General features: G+C 48.9%; 1 protein-coding gene across 1 annotated transcript in view; it reads left to right on the top strand.

Moving 5' to 3' along the window:
- HS3ST3B1 (heparan sulfate-glucosamine 3-sulfotransferase 3B1) overlaps positions 1-25,728 on the top strand; it is a 41,012-nt gene extending 15,284 nt beyond the window's left edge. Inside the window, exon 2 of the mRNA XM_081219286.1 lies at positions 22,017-25,728. Coding sequence (XP_081075412.1) covers positions 22,017-22,635 — 619 coding nt within the window. The 3' untranslated portion in view covers positions 22,636-25,728. The remainder of the gene's footprint in view (positions 1-22,016) is intronic.
- Positions 25,729-26,847: the final 1,119 nt, after the last annotated feature.

Genomic DNA, 26,847 nt, shown 5'->3' on the forward strand with positions numbered 1-26,847 from the left:
GTATAGATGGTTTTCTGGGGTGATCAACACCCAGCCCCACTGGATGGTTTCTATGAGGCTCTTGGAATTCCAGGACAAGCATGTGTCCCCATGGTGCTCAGGAGAAGGGACAGGCCACGCCTCCTCACTCGTGACAGAACCCACACACCCCTCTTCCCTGTTGCCTCTCTGGGTGACTTGAATGACTGTCCCACAGGGCTCTGGGGGAAAGAGAGCCCTTCTTCCCAGGTCCCAGCTGGGCTCCGGATGCCGGTAAGAACCAAATGGCCACAGCCTGCAGGCAGGGCCGCCCACCTCCTCCTCTGGTCTCTAGTTCTGCTGGCGGTCGGGGAGAGCCCTGTCATTCCTCTGGGGGGGACTTCTGAGCAAGCAGAGGAAGCCAGGGGAGAAAGATGCCACGTGGCTCCCACTCCCTGGGGCTGACCCTGGCTGCTGTCTCAGAATCCTGGGCAAGTTGAGAGAAGCACACTGGGTTCCTGGTTGCCAGCATCCCCAGAGCGGTTTAGTTCTAGTCCCATCACCCACCGTGGAGGAGCTCAGTTAAGCTTGGGAGCCTCCCATGTTAGCTCACAGAAGAGGTGGCATTTACTGATCAATCCTGGCTTAGAACCGCATTTCCCTTAGATCCAGGGGCTACTTCTGTTTAGAAGAAACAGATCCGAGAGGCCGAGGGCTGAGCTCAGGAGAGCCCGACTAAGGGCTCCTGGTTAGGGGGCTGCCAATGTGAGCGGGGGTGGGCCCTGTGCACCGGCCCTGTCTCTCCCCATCTGTCCCCTCTGGTGGAATGTTCTGTCACTCACACTTTTAGGGTTGTTTTCTTCCAGCCCCAGCTGGAAACAGAAGTACGGAACAGGCTCGTGGCTTTTTTGTGTTCTGTTAAAGGAACATTTGCCAGGGAGAAATGTGTGCCAGCTTCTTCGAGACTTAAGCTTGCATTCATTTTGAGGCCTCTGATCAAAGCCACCTTATCTTACCCCAGATGGTGTCTTTGGGAGGTGTGGGTTGGGGGGGATGGGAAGTGCAAGGGCATGGCACCTATGGGTGTGTGTCCTCTGTGGTTGCTCAGACCCCAGCTGTGTTGGGGGACGGGTCCCAGGAGCTGGAGCTGTGGACCCAGCACTAGTGGACCCAGCGGTCTGGGCTGCAGATAAAGATGCTCCCCACGTGACTGCACCATTCAGGTTCAGCGGTGTGCTTGGGTTAGTCAGTCCCACTTATTTTTATTGCACGTGACCTCTGTAGAGAATGTTCCAGCTGCTGGTTGCTTGCCAGTTACATTCTAATTTAGATTTGATGCTGTTTCGTCTTCATAGTAAAATCCTTTGTCTTTTCTCTACTCAGTGGAGTCTATCAAGAGGATAACCTGGAGGAAACAGACATTATGGACACCCCTGGGGATTGTGTCCATTGGAAACCAGCAGCGGGGACAGAGAATTGGGGACAAATCCAGTTGATTTCACTCAGCTCGTGGTGTCCCTGGATTACAATGGCCAATGATGTCAGTTTTGCTTCTTATAGTTACACATTGATTTTGTCAATTAATTGAGCAGCTACTCTGTGCCAAGCTCTGAGGATGCAGAGATTTATTCATTTCACGATTATTATTGAGTGCCTATTTTATGAACACTGATCCTGCCCTCCTGACACTTACGTTCTACTAGGGAGATGGGCAGGAGACTGATACACAAACTAATAAAAATAGAAGGTCTCCTGCGGTGATCAGAACCACGAAGAGAAATAAAACAGAGAGAGGGGATGGAGAGTTGTGGGAGAGAGGATGATGGGAGAAAAGGTCTATTTTAGGCCTTTTTAAAGAGGTGATGTTGGGTAGAGACCGGAAGGAAGAGAAAGGGCATCTGGGGGGCCCGGGGATGGGATCACGTCCCTGTGAGAAGTCACTGTGATCAGAGATCAAAGAAAGAGGGCAGGTTAGGGGCAGAGAAGAAGCTCTCTGTGTTCTTAGTGTGTTCTTAGTGTAAAGGGGTGCCAGTTGGGGGTTCCATAAATGAGGGCGGGGACAGGGCCTGGCCTACACCATGGATATTGACTACAGAGCTCGTGAGTGAAGTCAGGGGTTGAGATGGCTAAATACTGTCGTGTGGTGCGTGATACAGGCAAAAAGAGAAGGATGCTCAAGGCAAAGAAATATTGCAGAGGAAGGAGTGATTAAATCTGTCGAAGTGGGGAAGGATCTTTCCTGGAAAGGCTTCAGAGAAGAGGTAACACAGAGCAAGGTTTTGACGGATGAATAGGAGTTCGTGTACAGACCAAGTGAGGAAGGGGGGCGGTCTTCTTGGCAGAAGGAACACATGTGAAAAGCCAAGGAGGTTTATGGGAAAAAGTGTCGTGGATGCAGGGAAGGACCAGCAGGGGAGAAAGGAAGGCGAGTGGGATAGTGTCAGGGGGACTGAGGGCTTTGGTGAGCGAGCCTTTAACATCATGACTTCAAAGGGTAACTAGTATGGTTCATTATGCATCTTTCCTCTCTCTCTCTCAAGCATTTCAACTTGGAAGTGGGATTTACAAAGTGCCACTGAATAGTGTGAAATAGGAATTGCTTTTGCTGGTGATCAGAGAATGTGCCCCACCCCCCAGAAAAATAGGCAAAGGCTGGGATCCTCTTGGGATGTGCTCGGGGACCCACATCCTCTAAGCTGGGTGCTTTTTGCTTGCCTGGATGGAGCCTGTCATTAGGGTAGAGCCCAATGCCGTGTAATTAGAAATTTCACTTCTCAGCTCGAGGACCTGCGCAGCAACAGCCCCTTGGTTGCTGGGTTCCAACAATCTTAGAAGGTGCTCAGGGCTTGGCTGCCACAGCCAAATGCCAAACCTGGTAATTACAAGGTAGCTTTGCAAGCACACACCTGTTCTGGAGGTGCAGGTAAGGCCTGCTCTCCCCTCACTGGAGCGTCTGCCTCTGCACAGACCATCCCCAGGGATGCTGGGTGCACATGTGTGTTTATCCCCTGCCCCCATGCTGTCTCTTCACCCTCCCCCGTCCTTTCTTTCTAATCTGGACATTTCTCACTCTGTCTCTTTCTGAGTGCCACATTTCTGCCCATTTTGTCTCATGAGGCCACCTCTTTGGCTGTTTTACTAGGAGTGACCCCAGTGGACTGTGCTTTTCTCTGAAAACCAGAACCAGGAAAGTCTCACCCCTTTGGCTGTGTCGTGCTTCTTATCAAGAGCCACTGCACAGAAGGGCCCAGCTTGGAGGATGGAAGGATGCTGCTTGGCGGGGTGGGGTTTGGTGGTGGAGTTTTTCCCCAGGATCGCTCATCAGATATTTTCCACTTGACATTCCTGGTTTCTAGCCAGGCTAATTTAATTTCCAGCTGACAGGCGACTCCCCGCATGATGGTAATCTCAAATAGTTAATGGGCTAGAACAGGAGGCAGCCTATTGAGTTGATTCTTGGGGCCTCTGCTCGGTGGCTCCCCAAGACTAATTTATCAGCCTGTTTTTCTTGGTTGGAGTGGATCGTTCAGCCTGGCACAGCTTTTGTGTCTCACTGCTTCTAAAGATGGATTGAGGCGTGACTTCTGCCCTCTGGACGTTGAGAACCAGCTCGCTTTGCCTTCTACACACCTGGTTTGTTTAAAGGGAAGAAGGAGGGCAGAGCGGGTATAGCCTCAGGTCAGCTCCTCTGTCCGCGATACCTGAAAACACCTTGTGAGAAATTTTGACTCTTTCCCTGGCCCCAGCAGGGTGGTAGCAAAGCCTTTTGGGCGAGCCGTATAGAGCCGCCCTGGTCTGTGATGTTGGTCCTATAGGATTGGAGGGCGAGTGCTTTTTCTCCTGCAGGACACTGGAGTTTCGAGAGATTTCTTTACGAGACAACTACTGTTGAAAAAAACCAGCGCTAGGGCTTCCCTGGTGGCGCAGTGGTTGGGAGTCCGCCTGCCGATGCAGGGGACGTGGGTTCGTGCCCCGGTCTGGGAGTATCCCACGTGCCGCAGAGCGGCTGGGCTTGTGAGCCATGGCCGCTGAGCCTGCGGTCCGGAGCCTGTGCTCCGCAACGGGAGAGGCCACAACAGTGAGAGGCCCGTGCAGGCTCAGCGGCCATGGCTCACGGGCCCAGCCACTCTGTGGCACGTGGGATCTTCCCGGACCGGGGCACGAACCCGCGTCCCCTGCATCCGCAGGCTCTCAACCACTGTGCCACCAGGGAAGCCCCTATTTTTTTTTTTAATTGTCTGAAAAAGAGGGGAGATGGACGCCTCTTTAGAAAGGGGGTAGGTGATAATAGATGGGTCAGATGGGTCTGGGGAGATGGTTGCTGTATTTGAGCATTTTAATCCTGGAGGTTCTTAGAACTGCTGAGAGCCGGGATGAACGTGACATTCGGAGTTGAACCATCTGAAGCCCGAGTCCCTGCTTTGCCGTGGCTGGATACTTGGGGCAACTCCATCTAACAGCCCTCAGCCTCACTCTCCTGGCTCTAAAGTGGAGCAAACACCCCTCGGAGAGCCTGGGTGCCCAGTCCTTTCTGGTGGATAAAGTGCCACATGCAGGTCTTAGAGTTGACCTCATAACGGCCAAGGAAGAGAGAGACACATCTTCTGATCACAGGAGGCCTAGTCACTCTTGCCTGGAGGCAGACTGGCTTTCCTGTTGAGCATCACAGCGGGCAGTGTCTCCGTGGCTTTACAGGACCACGTGCAGACCACTGTCATGCCAGCTCATCACATCGATGTCACTAAAACACAGAGGCATATCCCATTTGGAGGTAGTTCAGGCAAAGCATTGGGGGGTGAGTGAAGCTTGGGTGTCCTAACTGTGAAGCTGACCTCACAGGTGGATGGAGAACACGTGTCCACCGTGCTGAGTATGCTGACTGCCTAACACATCACCTCGTCTGGGCTTCTGATGGTCAAGCAGCTGGCTGGTGGCTGGCGCATTGCTGATGAGCCATCTCGGGTCTCTCCACCTGGGCCCATGGATGGCCCCCGCGGGTCTGTAATCCCCCTGAACCTGGGTGCTGAGGCTCATATGCATGTCACACGCGTGTACTCTAGCACCCAGCCCTTTTCCCAAATTCTCTGTAACCCCTAAAAGTGGAAGCGCCCTGCTCTGAGGGCACAGCTCTGGGACTTGACTCCTGTCAGTGAGGGTAACATTCTGTCATGATCATTAACAAGCCCCATTTCTGTTCTGAGTTAAGAGGAAAACCCTCTCTCTTCAGAGGAAGCGGGGCCCCGGGAAAGGGGGTCCTTCCTTTGACAGACACTGTTTGTCTCATAAAGAAATCTCTTGGAATTCCAGATTCATGAAGACAGCTTAAGGAGATGCAGTACATATACAATGGAATATTACTCAGCCATAAAGAAGAATGAAATTCTGCCATTTGCAACAACATGGATGGACCTAGAGGGCGTTATGCTGAGTGAAATAAATCAGAGAGAGAAAGACAAATACTTACGGTATCACTTATATGTGGAATCTAAAAAATAAAACAAACTAGTGAATGTAACAAAACAGAAGCAGACCCACAGACACAGAGAACAAACTAGTGGTTCCCAGTGGGAAGAGGGGAGGGGGAAGGGGCAAGATAGGAGAAGGGGATGAAGAGGTGCAAGCTGCTATGTATAAAATCATCTACAAGGATACACTGTACAACACAGGGAATCTAGCCAATATTTTATAATAACTTTAAGTGGAGTATAATCTATGAAAATACTAAATCACTATGATGTACACCTATAACTTATATAATATTATAAGTCAACTATACTTCCATTTTAAAAAAAAAGAAAAAGAATTAAAGAAGATGGTTGGGGCATCAGCTCTGGGCACCTTTATACAGTGAGTTGATTCCACGCCTCTTTTTGTTACCTGGTCGTCCTACCTGCTTCCACGTGAGAAGTTAATCGATGTGCACTCAGCCAGCCCAGGGAAACAATGTCCTTGGAGGGGTTGGGGGGTTGATTAATTTCCCAAACGTGCTAATGGGGCAGCCGAGAGAGTGTCTCTTGTTCTCTCCTTTAGCGGGTGTTTGCTCACCGGCTTAGTGCTGCGTGTTCCCAGCCCCGGATTTGGAAGTGGATTCATTTGGGAAAGTAGCAGCTTAAAGGTCTTTATTTGGTTTTGTGGGTGAATGGAGAACAGCGCTGAGCATCTCAGGGAGAGGTGGCCATTGTTCGCGGCCCCCGGCCTCCGGCTGGCCTCCCAGGAAAGCTCCTACCCCACCCCAGGCTGACCTGCCTGGACCCAGAAAACCTTTTCTAGCTCAGAAACTGGGGTGATGCTCACCTTCTCTCCATTTCTGCTTTTTACATACGGACACAAAAACCTAAACCCTCGTTTGTTTATAACATTTCTGGGATGAACACTGACCTTGTGTTCTGATTCTCACCCTGAACACTGTGTGGGAAGCTACAGTTTCTGTGGGTGAACTCAGAACGCAGAAGGACCCCGCCCTCAGTACATCTTGCTTAAAAACTGAAGGTCTTTCCTCGTCTCAAAGCTGTTAACAGCTTTTCTTTTTTCCTTCCATCTGCGTGTCTTCGAATCAGCCGTTCTGTCGTTTTCACCCCAACACCGCTTTCCCACTCAGATCTGCGGAATTGTATTTGTTGTGTATCTGCCCTTTTTTTTTTTTTTTTTTTGTGGTACGCGGGCCTCTCACTGTTGTGGCCTCTCCCATTGCGGAGCACAGGCTCCGGACGCACAGGCTCAGCGGCCATGGCTCACGGGCCCAGCCGCTCCGCGGCATGTGGGTTCTTCCCGGACCGGGGCACAAACCCGCGTCCCCCGCATCGGCAGGCGGACTCTCAACTACTGCGCCACCAGGGAAGCCCTATCTACCCTTCTTGAACATATACTCCAGGTGGCTTTTGAATGATACCCAAAGGGCCACAAACACATAAAATGTGAGGGTAAGACAGGAGAATCGATAGCGGGGCCATAAAATGGAGCCAGGAACTGGCCTAAGAAATGTTTCTCAAGTGACAGGGGACATGACCCTCAGCTCCATGGCAGCCTTCACAGACAGACAAACCTCAGTTACACAAATCACTCAAACAAGCTGTTTGCTCAAAAGAAAGCATGACTGTTCTTGGTACTAAGCTGGGGAGGGGGTTATATAAAGAGGATGCTGTGGGGTAACAGCCACTGGCGTGGATAGCACTCTTATTTTTTTTAAATTTATTTTACTGAAGTATAGTTGATGTACAATGTTGTGTTAATTTCTGCAGTATAACAAAGTGACTCAGTTATACATATCTATACATTCTTTTTCATATTCTTTTCCATTATGGTTTATCACAGGATATGGAATATAGGTCCCTGTGCTATACAGTAGGACCTTGTTATTTATCCATTCTATATATAGTAGTTTGCATCTGCTAATCCCAACCTCCCACTCCATCCCCCTCCCACCCCCTCCCCCTTGGCAACCACAAATCTGTTCTCTATGTCTGTGAGTCTGTTTCTGTTTCGTAGATAAGTTCATTTGTGTCATATTTCAGATTCCACAGATTAGTGATATCATATGGTATTTGTCTTTCTGCCTTACTTCACTTAGTATGATCATCTCTAGGTCCATCCATGTTGCTGCAAATGACTTTTTTTATCGCTGAGTCCATTGTCTATTATGTACCACATCTTCTTTTGGATAGCACTCATAAAAAGCATATGGCTAATCCAGCCTTTTTGGTAAAGGGTAATTTTCTAAAAGCAAAAGGTAAAATCAGGACTCTCATCCAGTTATGATGTTAAGGATTATATTTCTTTAATAAGCACGTTAAGGATTTTATTTTACTTATTATTGGGTTGGCCAAAAAGTTGGTTCGGGTTTTTCCATACGATGTTACAGAAAAAACGGAATGAACTTTTTGGCCAACCCAATATTAATGAGAACCAGACAGATGTTACCATTGGTCCAAAGGAGAAGTCAAAATAACTTAAGTTTCCTTGACATAAAGGAGCATTGAGATGAATTACAAATAGGTGGAAACTGGCTTTTTCTGTGTAGTGGGAGGTGGAGAAGGGAACCCACAGAAGTTCCACCAGAAAGCACTTATTTGCATGCCTATGGTCAAGACTTACATTGCCTTGCTATGTTGTTGCCTATAATTTACAGAGTTGCAGAATATCTCAAAGGCAATAAAAAGGCTAGCACCAGATAACACATGGCACAGTTTTCCACTGGAGATATTCAGTAATCTTTTCTGCCTATTCCAAATTTCTTTACATCTTCTTGTATCAGTCCTCAGTAGCCTCATGGAATTTATCATCAGCTAAAAGCCCAGATCTGTTTAAAATATGCTGCTGGGAAGCACAGTTTCCCCCGCTCCTGATATGTCTTGAAACCTCTCACCTCCCACGTTTGATGTGGCTTCTCATTGCCTCTGAGATCAAATCCAAATTCTGTCTGGCATTTGTTTGTTTATTCATTTACCCTTCATTTTTCTAAGAGCCATATATTTTGGCCACAGTGCAAATAAGGCAGAGCCCAGTCTTCAGCCCCCTCGAAGTCTATAATAGCAGCTAGAGAAAGGTTATGCTAATGTTTGTGTGTGTGCGTGTGCACACGCATATGTGTTTTTGCAGGGAGGGTGGTGGTCCTAAGAGGGGAGCAGAATTGCTAGCCCAGCCTGGGGAAGGAATGAGTGCCATAGGAATGTACTAGAAGGAGGAGGGCTCTGCTTGCCCATGGCTGGGGTGAAGGGTGAAAAAGGAAGGTAGGGGACATAGCATGTCCTTAGGGAAAAGCAGGGAAACACCTGGGCAGGGAGCTTGAATGTCATGTTCAACATCATGAGAAGCTGTGAAGGTTTCTAGATTTGGCTTTTGGGAAGATGTCGGGGAAGCAGGGGTGGAGGGCTGAGCAGAGTGGAAAGGGGACCACTTCAGCCTGCTTTCCAATCTTTCTTGCCTTACTTCTCACCGTCCCACAAGCAAACAAACAAACTTCAGTCCAAGCCCAATGTTTCAATCACTGTCTTATGTTCTTACACTCGGGTATCTTTTGTTCTTGATATCTTCACTTCCACCTGCCCTTGGGACCAGCTCAAGGAAGCTTTAGATGTCCCAAAGGACATGACTTCTGGGTGCTTCTTTTCCACATTTCAATGCAATATGTATTGGCAAACTTCCTGGATGTGGAATTTCTCTCTAAATACACAGTAAGCCCCTGGACGGCAAGAATCATCCCCGTGAATGATAGCTACGCGCCATTTCACTGATTCCTTAACCATCTATGAGAGAGACTACGTCCACATTCCTGGTCTGTTTTCTTTTTGAGACCCAGGGGAGAGACATTTGGGGTATCTCACCCCACCATCATTTGATGAATGCAAATGAATTTTAATAATTTAAGCAAAATAATAAGTAAAATGACAATGAATAGACATCAGCTCATTAGAGTCACTTTTTTTTCTTACTGTTGTTAACAGCGACCACTTACCATTTTGAGAGAAGGTGGTTTATTACCGGCCCTGAGAGGTGGTGCATCCAAAGTTCGAAAGTGAGAGGCGCTCATGGCTGGCTTCTGTTCCACAGGTGAAATAAGGAACTTGTTCTTTGCTGTAGCTTAGCACTCAAGGTCAAGACCTTCTTTATGTGTACGGCCTCATAATGTAATTGTGTCACATAATATAATGGGTAAGATGATACATAAATGTTGCTCTAGAATTAGCTACTTTGAGCATTGGGATCCTGAGATGGTCGCCATTTTCAAACCTGGCCCAAATGGTAATTTATTATCCCAGATTGCCCCCAATTCTCTTTACATATTTGCATTGTGACCTCTAGTCATTAGCTTTAAGCACTGCTAGTTCATTTCCTTTCATTCATTCATTTATGTGTTCATTCAGCAGATTATTTTCCAGTGCTTCCTATGCTGGGTGTTTTGCTGGGTTTTGTTCTTGTATTTCTTTTGAAGATAAAAATCTTTACAATTCACCGTCCATATAAATACAAAACAAAACATGGCGGGCCATAAGATTCAACCAAACATTTTGTTCTTAGAAATCGTCATTAGGGCTTAAAAATAGTTACAGGGTTAGTTTTTCACTGGGGCTAATGCAGGGTAAAAGGCTAATCTTGCTTGTAATTCTTAGCAGCCCTCTCACTACCCATTTGGTTATTTGATCTCCCTGGAGCTTACAGTTTTGTTCCCTTGCGCGAGTTGTGGAGTGGGGGGGACGGAACGCTTTGTCTCAAGCACAGAAGAATCGCTGGAAATTTTAAGACTCACCGTCTATCAGGAAGTTCTCATAGAATTTGAACAATCTTGATGAGACGTGCTCAAGTAATACAGAACACTTGAGCAGAGCCTCAGCCTCCAAGACTTCCCATCTGTCCTATCTTTGGACATGAAACACACAAGCAAGTTGGACTTTATACAGTAATCTGTTACAGATGCAGAGTTTTTATAAAAAATGGTGACTGTGATAATGAATGGATGCGACTTTCTCCTCTTGAAAACTGGCTCTGGAAAGCTTCCGTAATTCACAAGCTGAGAATCCCCAAAAGGGTAGGAGAGAGGGCACTTTGATGGGTGCCTTTATTTTATTTTTTTAATAATTTTATTTATTTACTTATTTATTTTGGCTGCATTGGGTCTTCGTTGCTGCGCACAGGCTTTCTCTAGTTGCAGTGGGCGCAGGCTACTCTTCCTTGCGGTCCGCGGGCTTCTCATTGCGGTGGCTTCTCTTGTTGTGGAGCACGGGCTCTAGACGCATGGGCTTCAGTAGTTGTGGCACACGGGCTTAGTTGCTACGCGGCATGTGGGATCTTCCCGGACCAGGGCTTGAACCTGTGTTCCCTGCATTGGGAGGCGGATTCTAAACCACTGTGCCACCAGGGAAGTCCTGATGGGTGTCTTCAGAGTTTCCATCGGCCTTGCCATGTCACTTCCTTTCTCTAGACACCTTCCGATCAGCTACAAGCACTAGGTCAGACCAACTTGGAAGAAATAATTGCTGCTGATTATCGGCGTGCAAATAAGAAACTGCAGGGTTTTCTTTGTCAGCAGTGTCTCCAGGTTTATACACTCCCAAGGATGTTCTCTAGAAAGTGCCTCTTTTCTTCTCTAAAATGTTCTCGAGCTATTTAAAGCCTGTGATAAGGGAAGTTTATTTGCTCTCATTTCCCTTCAGTTCAGCTTAACTCAAACTTACGTCTGGGGTTTTTATTGACCTAATTTACTTTATACTTTATATCAACTTTTCTGTTGATAACCATAAAATGGAGTTCTGTGTGTAAAATAGAAGGGGAGCAGGGAGAGGGATGGAGCCGTTGTCTTGGACTTAAGTCGAGGATTGACTGGGAATTCTCTCTCATCCCAAACTCCTACTGTCCCTGCAGTCAGGAGGCAGGAAGGTAATGGATGATATCAACTCTTCATTCTGTGAATCTGGTTTCAGCAGTTGGGTTGTTTCTTTTCATCAGCCAGAGATGGACCCCTGCCCCTAAACAGGCTGTTTTACTTCATGTAAACCTCATTCTCTGCCATGGAAAGAAAGTAAGAAAGAGAGAGAGAGAGAGAGAGAGAGAGAGAGAGAGAGGGGAAGGAAGGAAGGAAGGAAGGAGAGAAGGAAAGAAGGAAAGAGAGAAGGAAAGAGGGAAAGAAGGAAGGAAGCAAAGAAAGAGAGAGAGAGAGAGAGAGAGAGAGAGAGAGAAAGAAAGAACCCTCCAAAGTAGGATGTGTTCATATGAAAGACTGCCTCATTTCCTGCTCCCCTTTGGCTTGGATCATCACATCCGTTCAGTGATGTCAACCCAAGAAGGGGAGTTTGGTTTTTCTTGGTGTCCAAGGTCCTACCAGGGAACTAAGAAGGAAGGTCCAAACATGGGATCCTTCCTCGCACAAGTGAAGAATTTCAGGAAACGGAGACTCTTTCAAATATTTGTTTTACAGGAGACTTTGAATTTAAGAACCAATGTGGAATTTCTTTTTCCTTAGCAATATTTCCCTAGAAATATCCCTACTATTTAAAGTGATAAGTCAAAGGAGATAATAAAGAGGGGACGTAAGTGGGGTTCATTCCATCTTACCCATAGGAAAGGTTTTGCTGCTTTAAGAGCTTATTCACATATGAACTACATTTGAGTCTCATTTTTTTTTAAAGCAGGACAAATATCTCCATTTTACAAATGCAGAGAGACAGCTCAGAGATGTTAGGCAACTTGCCTGAAGACACATAGCCTGACCTTGAACCCTACTTTCCTTTCTATTCCACCAGGCACCAGGTTGCCTAACGAGTGAGTGCCTAGTTTTAGGATACCCTTGACATTGACTTCCACCAGAATTTCACTCTTGGGGTTGATCTGTACCCCCAAGGTACACTTTGAAGTACACTTTGTACCAATTCGATCATCAAATATTTATATAGGTTCTCCTTTACCAACTTGTGCCAACCTATGGCTGGCTGGAGGAGGAGGGGGTGGCATGAGGGTGGAGAGGGAGAGATGGAGATTGTAAGGGTCCCCGTACAGAATTTTAGAGCCTAAAAACACCCTTTTAAACCAATCCATTATTTTTTTAAAATATTTATTTTGTTTATTATTTTTTATTTTTTGGCTGCGTCGGGTCTTAGTTGTGATATGCACGTGGGCTCTGTAGTTTGCGGCACTCGGGCTCTCTAGTTGAGGCATGAGAGCTCAGTAGTTGTGGCGCATGGGCTCAGTTGCCCCGTGGCACGTGGGATCTTAGTTCCCCGACCAGGGATTGTACCCGTGTCCTCTGCATTGGAAGGCGGATTCTTTACCACTGCACCACCAGGGAAGTCCCCCATCCATTAATTTTTATACACAGGAAACTGAGCCCAAAGCTTTGAGTGCCTCGTCCGAGGTCTTAGGCTCTTGTCAGTGGCAGGGCAGGAACCAGAGCCCAGGACTTCGTGTGCCCAGTGCCCACTGGGCTTTTGCTGGGCCAGGAAGTCCCCTCTCCTTGCCCTGGGAGAAGCGAGGAGCGGGGGGCGGCGCTTGCCTGGTGGGGAAGTGATTTTCATCCACGCTGTGTGGACGGGCTGTGTGGAATGGCTCAGAAGCTCTGGAGTAAGGGCCTGTTTACAAACATTTGCACCTTGTTGCCAAGGGCACAGGGTAGGCAGCCTTTCTTGGGATGAAGCAGGGAGCTGGGAGAGGATTTACCGGAGCCTGTGACACATACCAGCCAGTGTAACAGCCTGAGGGCTGGCCCTTTGTTGCCTGGGAGGTAACCCAGGCAGAGGTGGGGCTCCTACCGCCCCAGGGAAAAGGAGCCGGTTCCAGACGGGAAGCCCGCACTGATCAGAGTCCATCTCTGATGAGCAGGTCAGGTCTACATAGAGAAGAATCTGCCAAAGCAGGAAAGAGCAGAACTGCTTCAGCGGCAGCCTTTCCGCCTCCGCATCTGCTTCCCTACTCTCCGCTTTCTGGGTCCTCTGCTCTGCCCTGCCTCTGCCCAGTGGCAGGGCTGATTTTACTTTGGAGAGAGTGTGCTTCTCAGAAAACTTTTCTTTCTTTCTATTGATGGAAAAAATTTTTTTTCTTTTTTTTTTTTGTTTCAGGAAATGGGACACAGATTACTCTGATTTCACATGATTTGTGCCCGCACACAGTGAGGTCCAATAAACACGAGCAACGCCCCACGGAGCGCAGACACAAAAGGCTATTAGCTTTTAATTGAAACCCTCCCTCCACCCCCCCATCCCCCCATCCCCTTCCAGGAACAGGAACTCAGGCCTTTGTGAAGCAAGGTCTATAACAGAGGACTGTGCCAAAATGAAAGGAATCTTGAGTTGACCCAGAGGAGTGAGATGCTCTTTTGAGCCCCACCCCCTTATGGCATTCAAAGGCTTTTCATTTTCTGAGCAGTATTGAAATTCTAGGACAATGGAAGCCAAATCCTTGCAGTGGGGTTGGGGGCTGGGCGGAGAGAAAGGAGAGAGGGTTGGCCAAGGAGGGGGCGCGGGGGAGTCCATCCTTTGTTATTTTTCTTCTTTCCTACCCATTACCTTAAAAAAAGAAAAGAAGAAAGAAAGTAAAAAGACCCAGTAAACTTTATAATGAATAATGACATCACTTCCGGGAGCCCAGCTGCTCCTGGGGACCAGAGAGACACGGAGAGCAACAGACTATTTACAATTTCATTTTAAATTATTTGAAACCCTCCCAGAGGAGTTCTTTGATATGCAAACATCTCACCCAAATGGAGATAATTATTTATGGAGATGTGGCCCTTTGAAGGGGAGCTCGGATCTGGTGGGTTCAGAGACTTCCTACAAAGGAAGAAGGTTCCAGATAAGAAGGGGCTGAGCTGATCCCCATCTTCCTCCCTCCTCCCCCTACTCCTCCCCTGGGAAGAAAACTGCTTTAAAGAAGAAACTTCCCAGGGTTACAACTTACAGCTCGAGTTACAGGTCTCAGGAGCTGCCGGTGTCTCCTTGTCCACAGTCAAGTTTACAGGAAGAGTTCCTTTCTCATCCCTGGGTGTCTCATCTTTCTGTCGGGATGGAAGCTACAAGGCTGGACCTTTGTCTTTGCCCCCCTCCCCGCCCCCCAAAGTCCACTCTAATTTATAAGGTCACGAGGTAGAAAGGCACCGCCCCGGGGAAGAGTTTGGGGTGGATGTTCAGTGCTGGTAGATGGGCCTTCAGAAGAGGTGTCAGCCGTGTGGCATCGGTGGTATCGCGGTGAGCACGGCCGCCTTCAGAAGAGGTGACACCAGCTTCCCGCACACTTGTCACTTCAGAAACCCCTCTGATTAGGTCTCTAATGACCCTGGGGACTCCAGAGCACCCGCTAGCTTCTGGGGACATGTGCCCTCTCCTCGCCCCCGACCCTGCCAGTGTCTGTCACCTTCGGGACTGTCGGCAGCTTTGCAGTTTGCTCCTTGGCAATGTCCCCTCCCCACGACCCCCCAGCTGCCCGTCTGCCCTTTTCAAGTTAGCCAGCTGAGTGCTTCCCGGGCCTCTGTGATGGGGAGATTGAGGCACTCAGCTAACCTCAGCCTAACTGCCTTCCCTGGGGACCAGGCAGGGTGGGCCAGGCCTCTGGAGGCGGAAGGGATGAGGGAGGGGCCTGGGCGTCCGAGCAGTCAGATCCCAGTAACCCAAGTGCATCCTTTCCTAAAAGAAGACGTTGTTTTTTTGTTCGTTTTCTGAGTTTTCCTGGCATGTATTTTCAAGGCAGGACGTTGGCTGTTTAGTCCCTGATCTTGCCTGTCATGGGTTAAGATGTGCTGCCTTTGACAGCCCTCAGTGTTCCCTGGGAGGAAAGGGTTTTCTTTTTTCCTGAGTGGTCACAGGTGACGAAGGCACAGGTGCCATGATCCCAGCATCCCAGGGAGAGCCCTCAACGGGAGCCGCAGAGGAAGGTGAGGGTTAGGAAAGGACCCCGATGAGCGTGCTGCACCTGCGCTTGAGGCCCGGGCTGAGGGTGCAAGGGGGTGCGACCCCATTCTTCCCAAGGAGGAAACCATCCTTCACAGACAGGAAGCCAAGGAGAGATGGGATCTCAGGGTTGTTCGGGGTTGCCGTTTTTTGTTTTTAAGTAGATTTTATTTATTTATTTTTTTAGAGCAGTTTTAGGGTCACAGCAAGATCAAGCAGAAAACTCAAAGTTCCAGAAACCAAGCACCGGTGCATGAATTTGGGGTTCAACCACATTCCCATAGGCCTCTTGCTCCGCCTGAAGCACAGCCTTCCCGCATCAGAATGGTCCACTGGTTACGATGAGCTTACACTGGCACGTCAGGCGTGCCATCTGAAAAAAGAAAAGAAGCAGAAAAAGAAAATTAGGGCAACCTTTGCTACTGGAGAACATCAGAATTATAAGGCTTTTAGAACTTCTCTGGTTCATTCAAAGTTCCTACGCATTTAGGCCCGAAGGTTTTTTTTTTTTTTGCGGTACGCGGGCCTCTCACTGCTGTGGCCTCTCCCATCGCGGAGCACAGGCTCCAGACGCGCAGGCCCAGCGGCCATGGCTCACGGGCCCAGCCGCTCCACGGCACGTGGGATGTTCCCGGACCGGGGCACGAACCCGTGTCCCCTGCATCGGCAGGCGGACTCCCAACCACTGCGCCACCAGGGAAGCCCTGAAGGTTTGTTTTTAAGAGTCTGCTCCTAGCAGTAACACATCAGAGCCCCATCGAGACTTGGGGTGATCAGCTGTAAAGGCTGGGCTTCTGCAAAGCCTGTGACAGCCAGTCCCCTGTGGGAGGCTGACTCCACAGGTCACCTCTCAGCCGCTCCTGAGTCTGGCAAAGCCCTGGTACAGGTCAGCGCCCGGACCTGGGACTGAGATTCTAAATCCTCAGACCTGACTCTGGACATCCTCCATGTCAACCTGCCACAGCATTAGGAAAGAGGAAAATGGCCCAGTGGTCATTTTGGCATCAATTCATCTTAGTTTCATTGGAGTTTTTTAAAAATAAAGAGAACTTAGTTTTGTTTTAAGCCCTGAATTTAGCAAAAGCATAAATCAGATAATTTGGGACTTGTACTATTCTTCACCTGTTTGTTTTTTTTCTTCTGTTTATGTTGATATTATCTAACTTTGGACAATGAAAGAGTTAGATGCATCTTTTAGTCTCTTATGCACACGAGTAGAGTCAACCTTATGTTTCTTCTAGTTCCTTCAATTTGCCTCAGTTTGTTTTACTGGGAGCCCAATTTGTGTTCGATAATTAACTCTGTAGTGTGTATGTGTGTGGTGTGTGTGTGTGTGTGTGTGTATCTCTGTGTACGCACACATGCATGTATTTAGGGGCAACAAACATCCTTTTCTTTATTTGCATTGAACCTGACTGTATTTTGTTTGTTCTGTTCGTTACATTCCTTCTCTGCAGTTTGTAGATCCCGGGGCGTCACCGTCAGTCACTCTGGGGCCTGGTCTGCTTTCAGTGGGGAGGGTATGACCCTGAGTTCTCTAGACTTCACTGCAGGCCTTTGAGTCAAATCATGGCTTGGATTAGCGGAACAACTTTTGTTCTGTTCACAGTATTGTTTTCTTGATTATTTTTCACCATGGGGGTCTCTATCCCCACCCGACACCCCTAGTAGGTGCACATGGCATCAGCAGAAGAAGTGGCTGAAGTGCACGACAGCTGCCAGGTCCACAGGTGCCCCAGGGGACGATTTCCAGTCTGACTGCAGGTTGGCATCATTGGAGAGATTCCCGTGACGGGACCCCACCCACACGGGCCTGATTCGGCGGGTCTGGGGCTGGGCCCAGGCGTCCAATTCCTAGCACCCTTGGCATCCAGCGTGAATCTGGCCGCCACTGAGAGGCACGTCACTCTCCTGTGAATTTCATGAAACACGTTGAAAGCCTGAAACGCCCCCTGCAAACCCACCAGTTTCCCAAGTTCCTGCTCCGTGGCCCAGCTCTTTGAGGGCCCTGGTGATCCCGGAAGGTCACCGGGCTGGTCATCCCCAGGCCTGAATGTCGTGAGGGTCACCCAACACCTCTGCTCAGTACCTCCTCGGCTTGTCCCAAGGGAAGCTTCTGGTGGGTATGAGCATGTGTCTTCTTGAGACTTGCACCCCACTGTCTTCACAAGCACCCATGGGGGACGTGCCAGGTGTTGAAGAGGTGTCCCTTCCCGCCCACGTGGTGGAAGAGGGGAGGAGGGGGCTGGGGGACGGCGCTGGCAGGAGGACCTGCTGCCACCGTCCTGACCTCCCAACCCCTTCCAATGCAGTTATCATCGGGCGTGTGTTACCCTGAGATATCCATTGTTTCGAAATCTGACTGATCTTTGAACAATCATGATGGTAGTCTTGTGATTCTGGCCCTGGAATACCTATTATTAAGATGCTAATCTCTGGGGCTTCCCTGGTGGCACAGTGGTTGAGAGTCCGCCTGCCGATGCAGGGGACACGGGTTCGTGCCCCGGTCCGGGAGGATCCCACATGCTGCGGAGTGGCTGGGCCCGTGAGCCATGGCCGCTGAGCCTGCGCGTCCGGAGCCTGTGCTCCGCAGCGGGAGAGGTCACAGCAGCAAGAGGCCCGCGTACCGCAAAAAAAAAAAAAAAAAAAAGATGCTAATCTCTGAATGAGAAGAAGAAATACAGGTTATCTCTTTAGAGAAGGGACAGGTGTGTGGCTCTTTGTAAATTTCATCACAGTAAGAAAAACAAAGAAGGCTGGGGCGGCGGTTGTGATGAGGGGCATCAGAGGACCTGACTCTGGGTCTCAGCTCTCGGCCTGGAGGCCGGTGACCCTCCCCGTCAGCCCCAGCTCCTTCCTCAGTAAGTTGGGGCCTGGCAATGCCTCCTCAAAGACTTGTGCGAGGGATTAGATCAGCTGGTGTGTGAGAGTTTCTCTGGGAGCCCCAGAGTGTCCCAGCTAATAATTATTAGCTGTGACTATCAGTTTGGGAAACTGGCTTTCCTGGTGAGCTGCTCAGTTAAGCTGCAGCCTCCCTGCTGGCTCGGGAGACCAGCCTGGGGCTGGAGCCGCCTCTGGAGGGATGGGCGCGCAGGGTCCACGTGAGGGGGTCACCCTCGGCCATGTCCTTTCTTCTCCGAGCCACTGCTCTGCTCCGAGAGGTCCTGAGTGTTGGGACAGGAGAGCCCGGCCAGTGAAGGGCGGGGAGGCGGAAGCTGGGCCCAGGAAGTGAATGATAAGGGCTTTGCTCCGGGACTAGGTGGCGGGGGTGGGAGAAGAGCTGATAAGGCGAGAAAGGGACTTGCCTGTAACTGCCCGGAAGGTTCTGCCAGGAGCTCTCCGCACACTTCTCGGGCCATGCTTTGTTCCCCACTGGATGGACCCACAGGGCTGTGCTGGGGAGATGCCCAGCTCTGTCTGAGCCCAGGGCCTGGGTAGGGGAGGAAAAATAATTTTCCCCCCACCCTTCTAGAGCTGAGACCCCTCACTCCTTGTAATAAAAGACAGTCAACACAAGAAGAACAAACAAGTTTAATAACATGTGTACCTCCTGTGTATGTGGGAGAAACCCAGGAAACCTGAGCAACGCTTAGAAATGGCCCAAGCCGCCATCTTAAACACCATCTCCAGCTGAAGACAAATCAAGATTTTGGAGAGGGGAGGCCAGTTCTGGGAGGTGGTGGGGAAAAGCCCGGTAGATAAGGGTACAGTTGTTAGGCAGATTTAACTCCATGGATATGAGTTTCTAGAGATGTACCTGTACTTCTCTTCCTGGTACACAGAGGAAGACACCTTACATTTCCTTTATAAATGTAAGTTTCTCTTACTAAAGGGTAACTTTGACTGGTTTTCAGAGCTTTTCTACGTCTGCTGTTTCTTAAAAATAATCAGCCTAAAATAACCCTTATGCCAAAGAGACATATTTCGGGTGGCATATTCTGCTCCCTTCCCCCCCGCCACGGAAGTGCCCCCGGAAACCAGCAGAAGGGGTTCAGAAGGCACCTGCCAAAATGATGGAGAACCCCGTGGTGCACTCACCCATCAGCTCCTTGGTCTCTGTACCAAGTACGCCCCAAGGAGAGTGACCATGGAACCTGCAGTGGTCGGGGGCTGAGGCTTGGTGTCAGCAATTTCTCCGGCTGTTATTTGATAATCAGAGAAAGTCTGAGTGCTTTCTGACATATGTGTGCAAACTCTGGACAATCCTGGGGAGACGGGGTCCCTTGGAGCTGGTACCCCAGGATGGCGAGGGTGACCAGTGGGTGGTCCAACCCAAGAATCTGCCCACAGTTCAGGGATCCTTTATTTATGGCTGAGGAGGCTGTGCCTTTGGACCGGAGGATGGTGAGGATTTCCCATTCCTTTTCTGCTAGTCCTGGTATATGCTTTCTTATTTGGCCATTTTGTCCCATGACCACCAGGCCCTTGTTTTAGGACGTTGAGGGGATGCAGGCAGCAAAAGTTCAGAGATGGTTCTGGAGCCCAGGCAGGCTGAGAGCCACGTCCGCTGTTCCTGCAGCTTTGCCGCTCCCGGGGGCCGTCCCCACGGCCCCTCTGTGGGGTAGATCTGAGGGAGTGACCAGTCTCCGTGTGCAGACCTTGCTTCCTTACACCCTTTCCCGGACGCTGTCAACAGAAGGGAATTGACAACATTTCCTTGGCACCCAGGCTTGGTCCCAAGAAGTGTCACAGTCCTCCCAGAAACCCTGGGTGGTGGGCATCATCCTTTTTCTCACAGATCAAATGAGAAAACTGAGGCATGGACAGGTGAGGGGCACATCCCTCAATCAAGGGGGTGCTGAGACTCAGACCGGAGGCTGGACTTCAGCGCCCATGCCAGGTCAGACGGACCCTCTGAAGACAAACCCCAAACCCACTCCATCTGCCCTGGCCCTGGAGAACTTGGCGGGTTGGGTTTCCTTCAATCATAGCGGTATAGCACTTGGATTCTGAATATTAAACCCTTTCTTGTAGATTCAGTCTAGGTACAAATGGCTGAACACTGGAAACAACTCGGACTTGATCAAACTCGACCTGCTTTTCAATTTTTTTTTTTTTTTTTTTTTTTTTTTTTTTTTTTTGCGTTATGCAGGCCTCTTACTGTTGTGGCCTCTCCCATTGCAGAGCACAGGCTCCAGACACGCAGGCTCAGTGGCCATGGCTCACAGGCCCAGCCACTCCGTGGCATGTGGGATCTTCCCGGACCGGGGCACGAACCCGTGTCCCCTGCATCGGCAGGCGGACTCTCAACCACTGCGCCACCAGGGAAGCCCTCGACCTGCTTTTGAGTGAAATGCAAAATAAGTTGAGAGCCGGGCCCCTCTTTAATCCTTCATCGCGTTAGCCTGATGACACGGCTACGTTCGTCTAAGTGGTTAATGGGCAAAGTGGGTCAATCCAGCTTTAGCTTAAGCCGGGGGTAGCTGCAGGGCTGCAAGGCAGTCCTTCGGGGAGAAGCCTGCTTCCTCTAACTAGCTATGAAGGAGGAGCCCGTTGCCCTTTCTGCCTCTTACAATAGAGTTTATATCGTCATTTCTATAAATGTCTCCTAGAGGGATTTTGGTCTCAGTAGATTAGGGATGGCTTGAAGCTGGAAGTTCAGAATGTCCTACTGAGAGGTAAATATTTGGTCAAAAATGATGTGGAAATTGTCTTTTTTCCAATTCCTGGGCCCAGGTTGGAATCAATCAGAAATCTCTATCCCATAGCAAATGGAAGATTGTACATCTGTGACCACTACTTAGTGTCCGATTAGGTAACACATCTCCTTCTGATGTACACACACCAACGTGTACACATGCATGCTCAGCATGGTCCTACTGTGTGCTATAAACTGTGTACTGAACACGTCATAATGGTCATAAGAATGGAGTAGTAGCTGCAGCTAGTGAATATTGAATATATAACGTATGCCAGGCACGTTCAAAGCATCTTATGATCATTAATTGTCTTAATCCTCATTAAACTCCCATAAGGTTGGTATTATCATCTTTATTCTTACAGCTGAGGAGAGAAGGCCAGAAAGTAAGTTGCTGAAAATGAGACAGCTTATAAGTGACCGAGCTGGGATTTGAACCCAGGCAGTCTGACGTCCAAGCCCACAGTGCTTAAATGTTAAGCTAAATGCTTCCATTTTACAAACCCCGCAACAACCGGATGCAGTGGGTGGAAATCATTCCGGTTTCACATATTCGGATGCTGAAACTCAAGGAGCAAATCAGGCGCGGTCTTACATCACTGATTCCTGTGATTTTTAGTGCTAATCACCACACAGAACTGCTTTTTGGTCCAAATATCATGTCCTATCTTTCCTGTAGGTTATAGCAGTTTTGCCTACGTAGTTATGTTTAAATTATGCTAAGAAAGATATACAAGTCTCCCTGCCTATGCCAGGCACTTTTCTAAGCTGTTGAGGTATATTAATACGTTTAATCATCACAACAACCACAGGAGATCGGTCATGTTATTATTTCCCATGAAGTACATCCGCGAGGAACCAGGGGTGCACAGCCTTGCGTCTGTGCGACTTCTCCGCGATCACGGTCACACATCTAGCAAGCAGAGCAGTTGGTACCTCAACTCAGGCTCCGGGTCTGTAAGACCCCCCCCCCCTCTGCTGGGAAGGAGCTCGCGGTGGCACTCAGGGGAGGCGCTCAGTTTTCAGGCCCTAACGTCCCTTTCTGCTCCGCTCAGGGACCTGATGCCGCGGACCCTGGAGGGGCAGATCACCATGGAGAAGACGCCCAGCTACTTCGTGACGCGCGAGGCGCCCGCGCGCATCTCGGCCATGTCCAAGGACACCAAGCTCCTGGTGGTGGTGCGGGACCCGGTGACCAGGGCTGTCTCGGACTATACGCAGACGCTGTCCAAGCGGCCCGACATCCCCAGCTTCGAGAGCCTGGCCTTCAGGAACCGGACGGCGGGCCTTGTGGACCGGGCGTGGAGCGCCATCCAGATCGGCCTGTACGCCGAGCACCTGGAGCGCTGGCTGCGCCACTTCCCCGCCCGCCAGCTGCTCTTCGTGAGCGGCGAGCGGCTGGTGCGCGACCCGGCCGGCGAGCTGGGCCGCGTGCAGGACTTCCTGGGCCTCAAGCGCATCATCTCCGACAAGCACTTCTACTTCAACCAGACCAAGGGCTTCCCCTGCCTCAAGAAGGCCGAGGGCAGCGGCCGCCCTCACTGCCTGGGCAAGACCAAGGGCAGACCCCACCCCGAGATCGACGGCCAGGTGCTGCGGCGGCTGCGTGACTTCTACCGGCCCTTCAACCGCAAGTTCTACCAGATGACGGGCCACGACTTCGGCTGGGACTGATCAGACCCTCCCCACCCCCCCACCCCGGGGCTTAGGAAATATTGAGAGAGATTATATGTATGTAAAATGTACAGAAATCTATTTTATAATAATTTATTTTTAATTCATAAGCAATTAATTCACTAAGCTGCCTAGCCACACTCTTTAGAGAGAGTCACATAATCTGTTAACATTCCAAAGTGTTTCTAATATTTTCTTCTTGTCTTCACAATGGATGGTGCTTCATTTTTTTTTTTTCTTTTCTTTCTTTCTACCCATTGTATTTAAAAAAGAAGAAAAGCACAACTTGAGATTTTTGTTGTTACGGGTATGCAGCCTTTGATCGCTGTCTGGATGCACTTGCCCACTTCCTCATACGGAAGCTTCCATCTCCCTTCCTGCCTGGGCACCTCTGGGAGCTCTGAGCTGCCAGACCTTCACACAGCAGCTTCCTCGCTGACGTGCTGACACATCCAAGGGCGTAGACTCCAAACCGCAGCGCTAGGTTTTCCCCCCAAGTCCGCTCAGCACACGGGGGAATCACTACCTTGGCAGGGACATCCACACCCTTTTAGAGTCTGCCTGTCAGGGCCCTTGACTTTACCTTTTGATTCTGAAGGATGCCCCTGCCTCATCTTCTGCTCCATCCCTGGTTCAATAACCGGCTTGAAGTGTATGCACATATCACTCCCCACTTCTGCAGGTCCCGTGTGTGAGATGCTCGGCTGCTGCTTTAGAAATAAAGGCGATCTCTTCTAATTTGCATGCGAGTGCATCGTGTTCCGTTCTCCAGGCAGACGGCTCTGCTTTGACACACCAAAGAATCCCCTAGGCTAGCAGAACCACCGGATCGAACCAAGGGTGCCGGGTGTCGAGACCTGAAGGGGTCAGGTTCATCCCACGCCATCTGAGTCTACCAAGGTGCCGCTAGGTGCAGAGCCAGCCCCTGTTTGGTGTCTGGAACTCCCTTCCCTGGAATTCCTAGCTCATCTCAGACAACACGGTCTGTAGCCAAGAGCCAAATAGCGAGAACCAGGAGAGGCTCTTGTAAAAAGAGACTAGGAACGCTGGCCCGTGTTGCCTATAAGCGCTTGAGCCTGTGCCTGTCCCTTGTTTTAGCCAGGCCCTGGCAGAAGGGGTGCCAGCACTGTTGCTGCTGATGCAGAACGCTCTCCCCTACCTCTTCGTGGAGGGGGCAGTGGAGGGGTCATTTGTGATGACCAGCTAGTGGCAGTTGAGTAACCGTATAGCAATATCAAAGAATTGTCATTTGTGTTATACTTTCACTAAGGAATATGTGGGAAGATATTGTCACAATGGTCGGGTTGTGATATTTACAAAGGACACTTCGGTATGTTCTGTGGGATAACTCGCTTGCCAGTGAAACAAAACACTGGTCTTTAAGGGATGTCTTATTGATAATCTGGTCTGTCTTTGCCCACAAGTTTTAGCCCCGACGTAGCTAGTTCGTGCTTAGCTGCAAAGCTAAGGTATAGGAGGATGGGCGCACGGGGACATGGAGGCGGGAGCTGTGTGCATTTCATAGCTTTGTTACTGCCTCTACCAAGCCGTGTAGAACCTGCACTTAGGGGAATGCCCATGATCATGGCATGGCTGTTCCCTCTTGCTGCTTGGGTGTCAAAGACATCTTCATAAGGGTGCTAATTGATCGTGCATTTCTCCAATCAGAAGGCTCATTAGAACTAAAACTGGGAACACCTCTTTTCCATTACAGCATAACACCGCTTAAGGTCAAAGCCAGCCCACATCTGCCACCTGATCCTGCCCTGTCCGCTTTCTGTCCCCTCTCGTGCTCTGACATGGTGCGTGATGTCAACTTGCAAAAAAGTTCAGAGAAGGGTTTGCCACAAAGCAGTGGGGAAATGCACGTGAACTTTTCCTTCCCCTCCAGGTCCCTGCTTGTCTTTCTAAGCTGGACCACTTTCGATTAAGTTGTTTATTCCCTGCCTTAAAACTGAAACAGGAAATCCTCAGAGAGAAGGAGGGTCATTTAGTCATGAACACTGAAGTGAGTCAAGATTCTATTCTGGGTCAAATCCTTGGATCCAAACAGATGTCAATAATTAGCACTGAAGGACTAGAGCAAGGTTTTCTGTGGAAGACAAATCAATCAGACTTCCTGTGCATCTCTTCCGAGGAGCCTGACGGCTTACAGTTCCTGACGGCTCCTGACTCAGCATCGGCCCCAAGGTTACACCCCATCGCGTGATACTTATTACAGGGCACACGTGTCTTCCTCCTGGAGAAGTTGGGCAATACATAAAATTAGGCCTTGACTTTCTTCCTGTTCTAGCCATCTGCACGGCCACCGACTTAACCTTTTAGCTGCTAGAAGACAAACACCATTTCTGGTTTGGCAATTTGTCCTAACACGTTTTGGTTTTCTTCCGCATTACAGGAAAAGCTCTGATATTCATGGGGTACTTTATTCTGCTCAGTTTGTTTAAAAACAAACAAAAAGGTTAACAAAAAATTTGGAGGTTTTTATTGCTCCTGTCGAGCCCACGCTGTCTTTGAGGTGTTCGTACTTGGTAAGTGGTATCTGGAAGGGTGTTTAGGTGTAGTAACTGCATCATAAACGTTTAATTGGAAGATGAAGGAAGAGAAGTTGTCTTCTTCATGGGATCCTCCTACGAAGTCATTTTGAGGACAGGTACATTATAGGCCTTTGGAGAAACACAGTTTCAGATCCTACCAGGATATTTTCATGAGAAAGGAAAATGGAAGGTTCCGCTAAGCTAGAAACACATAATGTCTAAAATGCTGACGTGGAACTCAATGTCCTTTTTCTTTTCAGTTGATCAAGAAAGATGGTCAGTAAAACTTCAAGGTGTGGTTAGATTTTTTTTTTCACTTTTGTAACATTAATTTATGACTGAATTTCTTTCAGCCCAGTAATCTGGAATACTGCAGATTCTAGCAGTGTGTCCTCTATAACCTGGATGTTAGAATAACCAATATGTACAAAAAGAAAAAAATTAAATCAAGTATTTTGTCCTATGTATAACACAAATTAATTTTACACAGAGAAAGATGTTTCTAGGAAAATGAAATTCTGGTAATTCATACTATTTCTTTTTATGAACAAATAAAATATATTTTACCAACTTGTGGGTAATTCTGTGTCTTATTATATGTTGTGGATGGGCAAGGAGATGGTATTTGATTGAATAACTAATCACATGCATGCACATACACACAAAGGTATTCCAAAGGCATGCCGATCTTTCATATTTTAAAAGATTTGATCCAAAATCCAAATAGTCTGCAAGTATTTGGGGTAGATTTTTTGTAAATGACTCTGAAGGCTGCAAGATCAGTGAGCGGGCTCCTGCCCGCTGGAGACTGTCCATGGGACCTCAAGAACACCAAGTGCTACAACTTCAGTGCCTCAGGGTCTGACCAGGGTGGGTGTGAGGGGCTGTCATGCGTGGATATGTGTCGCACTCTGGGTGCCATGTAGCAGGGCACTGTTGCCTGGGTGATTTGGGGAAAGGTAGCATTCCCTTCTCACATTTTCAGTGTGTTCTCACATCAGTCATTTGGAGTTCCTTGTCTTTGGGACGGAGTGGAAAAGGGTTTGGACAAGAGGGCATTTCCATATATGTTTTCTCTTGACATAACACACCACCTGCACCGTTATGGATTATTATTTAATACTTTAAACATATGATTAATTCTTTTACCTAATATTTTTTTCAATTTTCAATTGAGATTCATTTTCATTTGGTACACCTCTGGTTGCGTTTTAAAGTAGCCGACACTAAGTTCTGACTTCTTTTTTTCTTTTTCTTTTTTTTTTTGCGGTACGCGGGCCTCTCACTGTTGTGGCCTCTCCTGCTGCGGAGCACAGGCTCCGGACGTGCAGGCTCAGCGGCCATGGCTCACGGGCCCAGCCGCTCCGCGGCATGTGGGATCTTCCCGGACCGGGCACGAACCCGCGTCCCCCGCATCGGCAGGAGGACTCTCAACCACTGCGCCACCAGGGAAGCCCCTTTTTTTTCTTTTTTATAAACCACTTTGTTGAGGTGAGATTGGCATACAAAAAGTGTATATACATATTTAGTGTATACCACTGGATGAGTTTGGTAATAATTATACACCCATGAAACCAATGCCACCATCAATGCCATAAACATATGCATCACCTTCAAAAGTTTCCTCCCACCATTTTTATTTACTTTTTTTGTGGTAAGAACATTTTACACAAGA

Source organism: Mesoplodon bidens (genome assembly GCF_964165515.1).
Source record: "Mesoplodon bidens genome assembly, chromosome: 19".
In the NCBI taxonomy this organism is placed as follows: Eukaryota; Metazoa; Chordata; class Mammalia; order Artiodactyla; family Ziphiidae; genus Mesoplodon; species Mesoplodon bidens.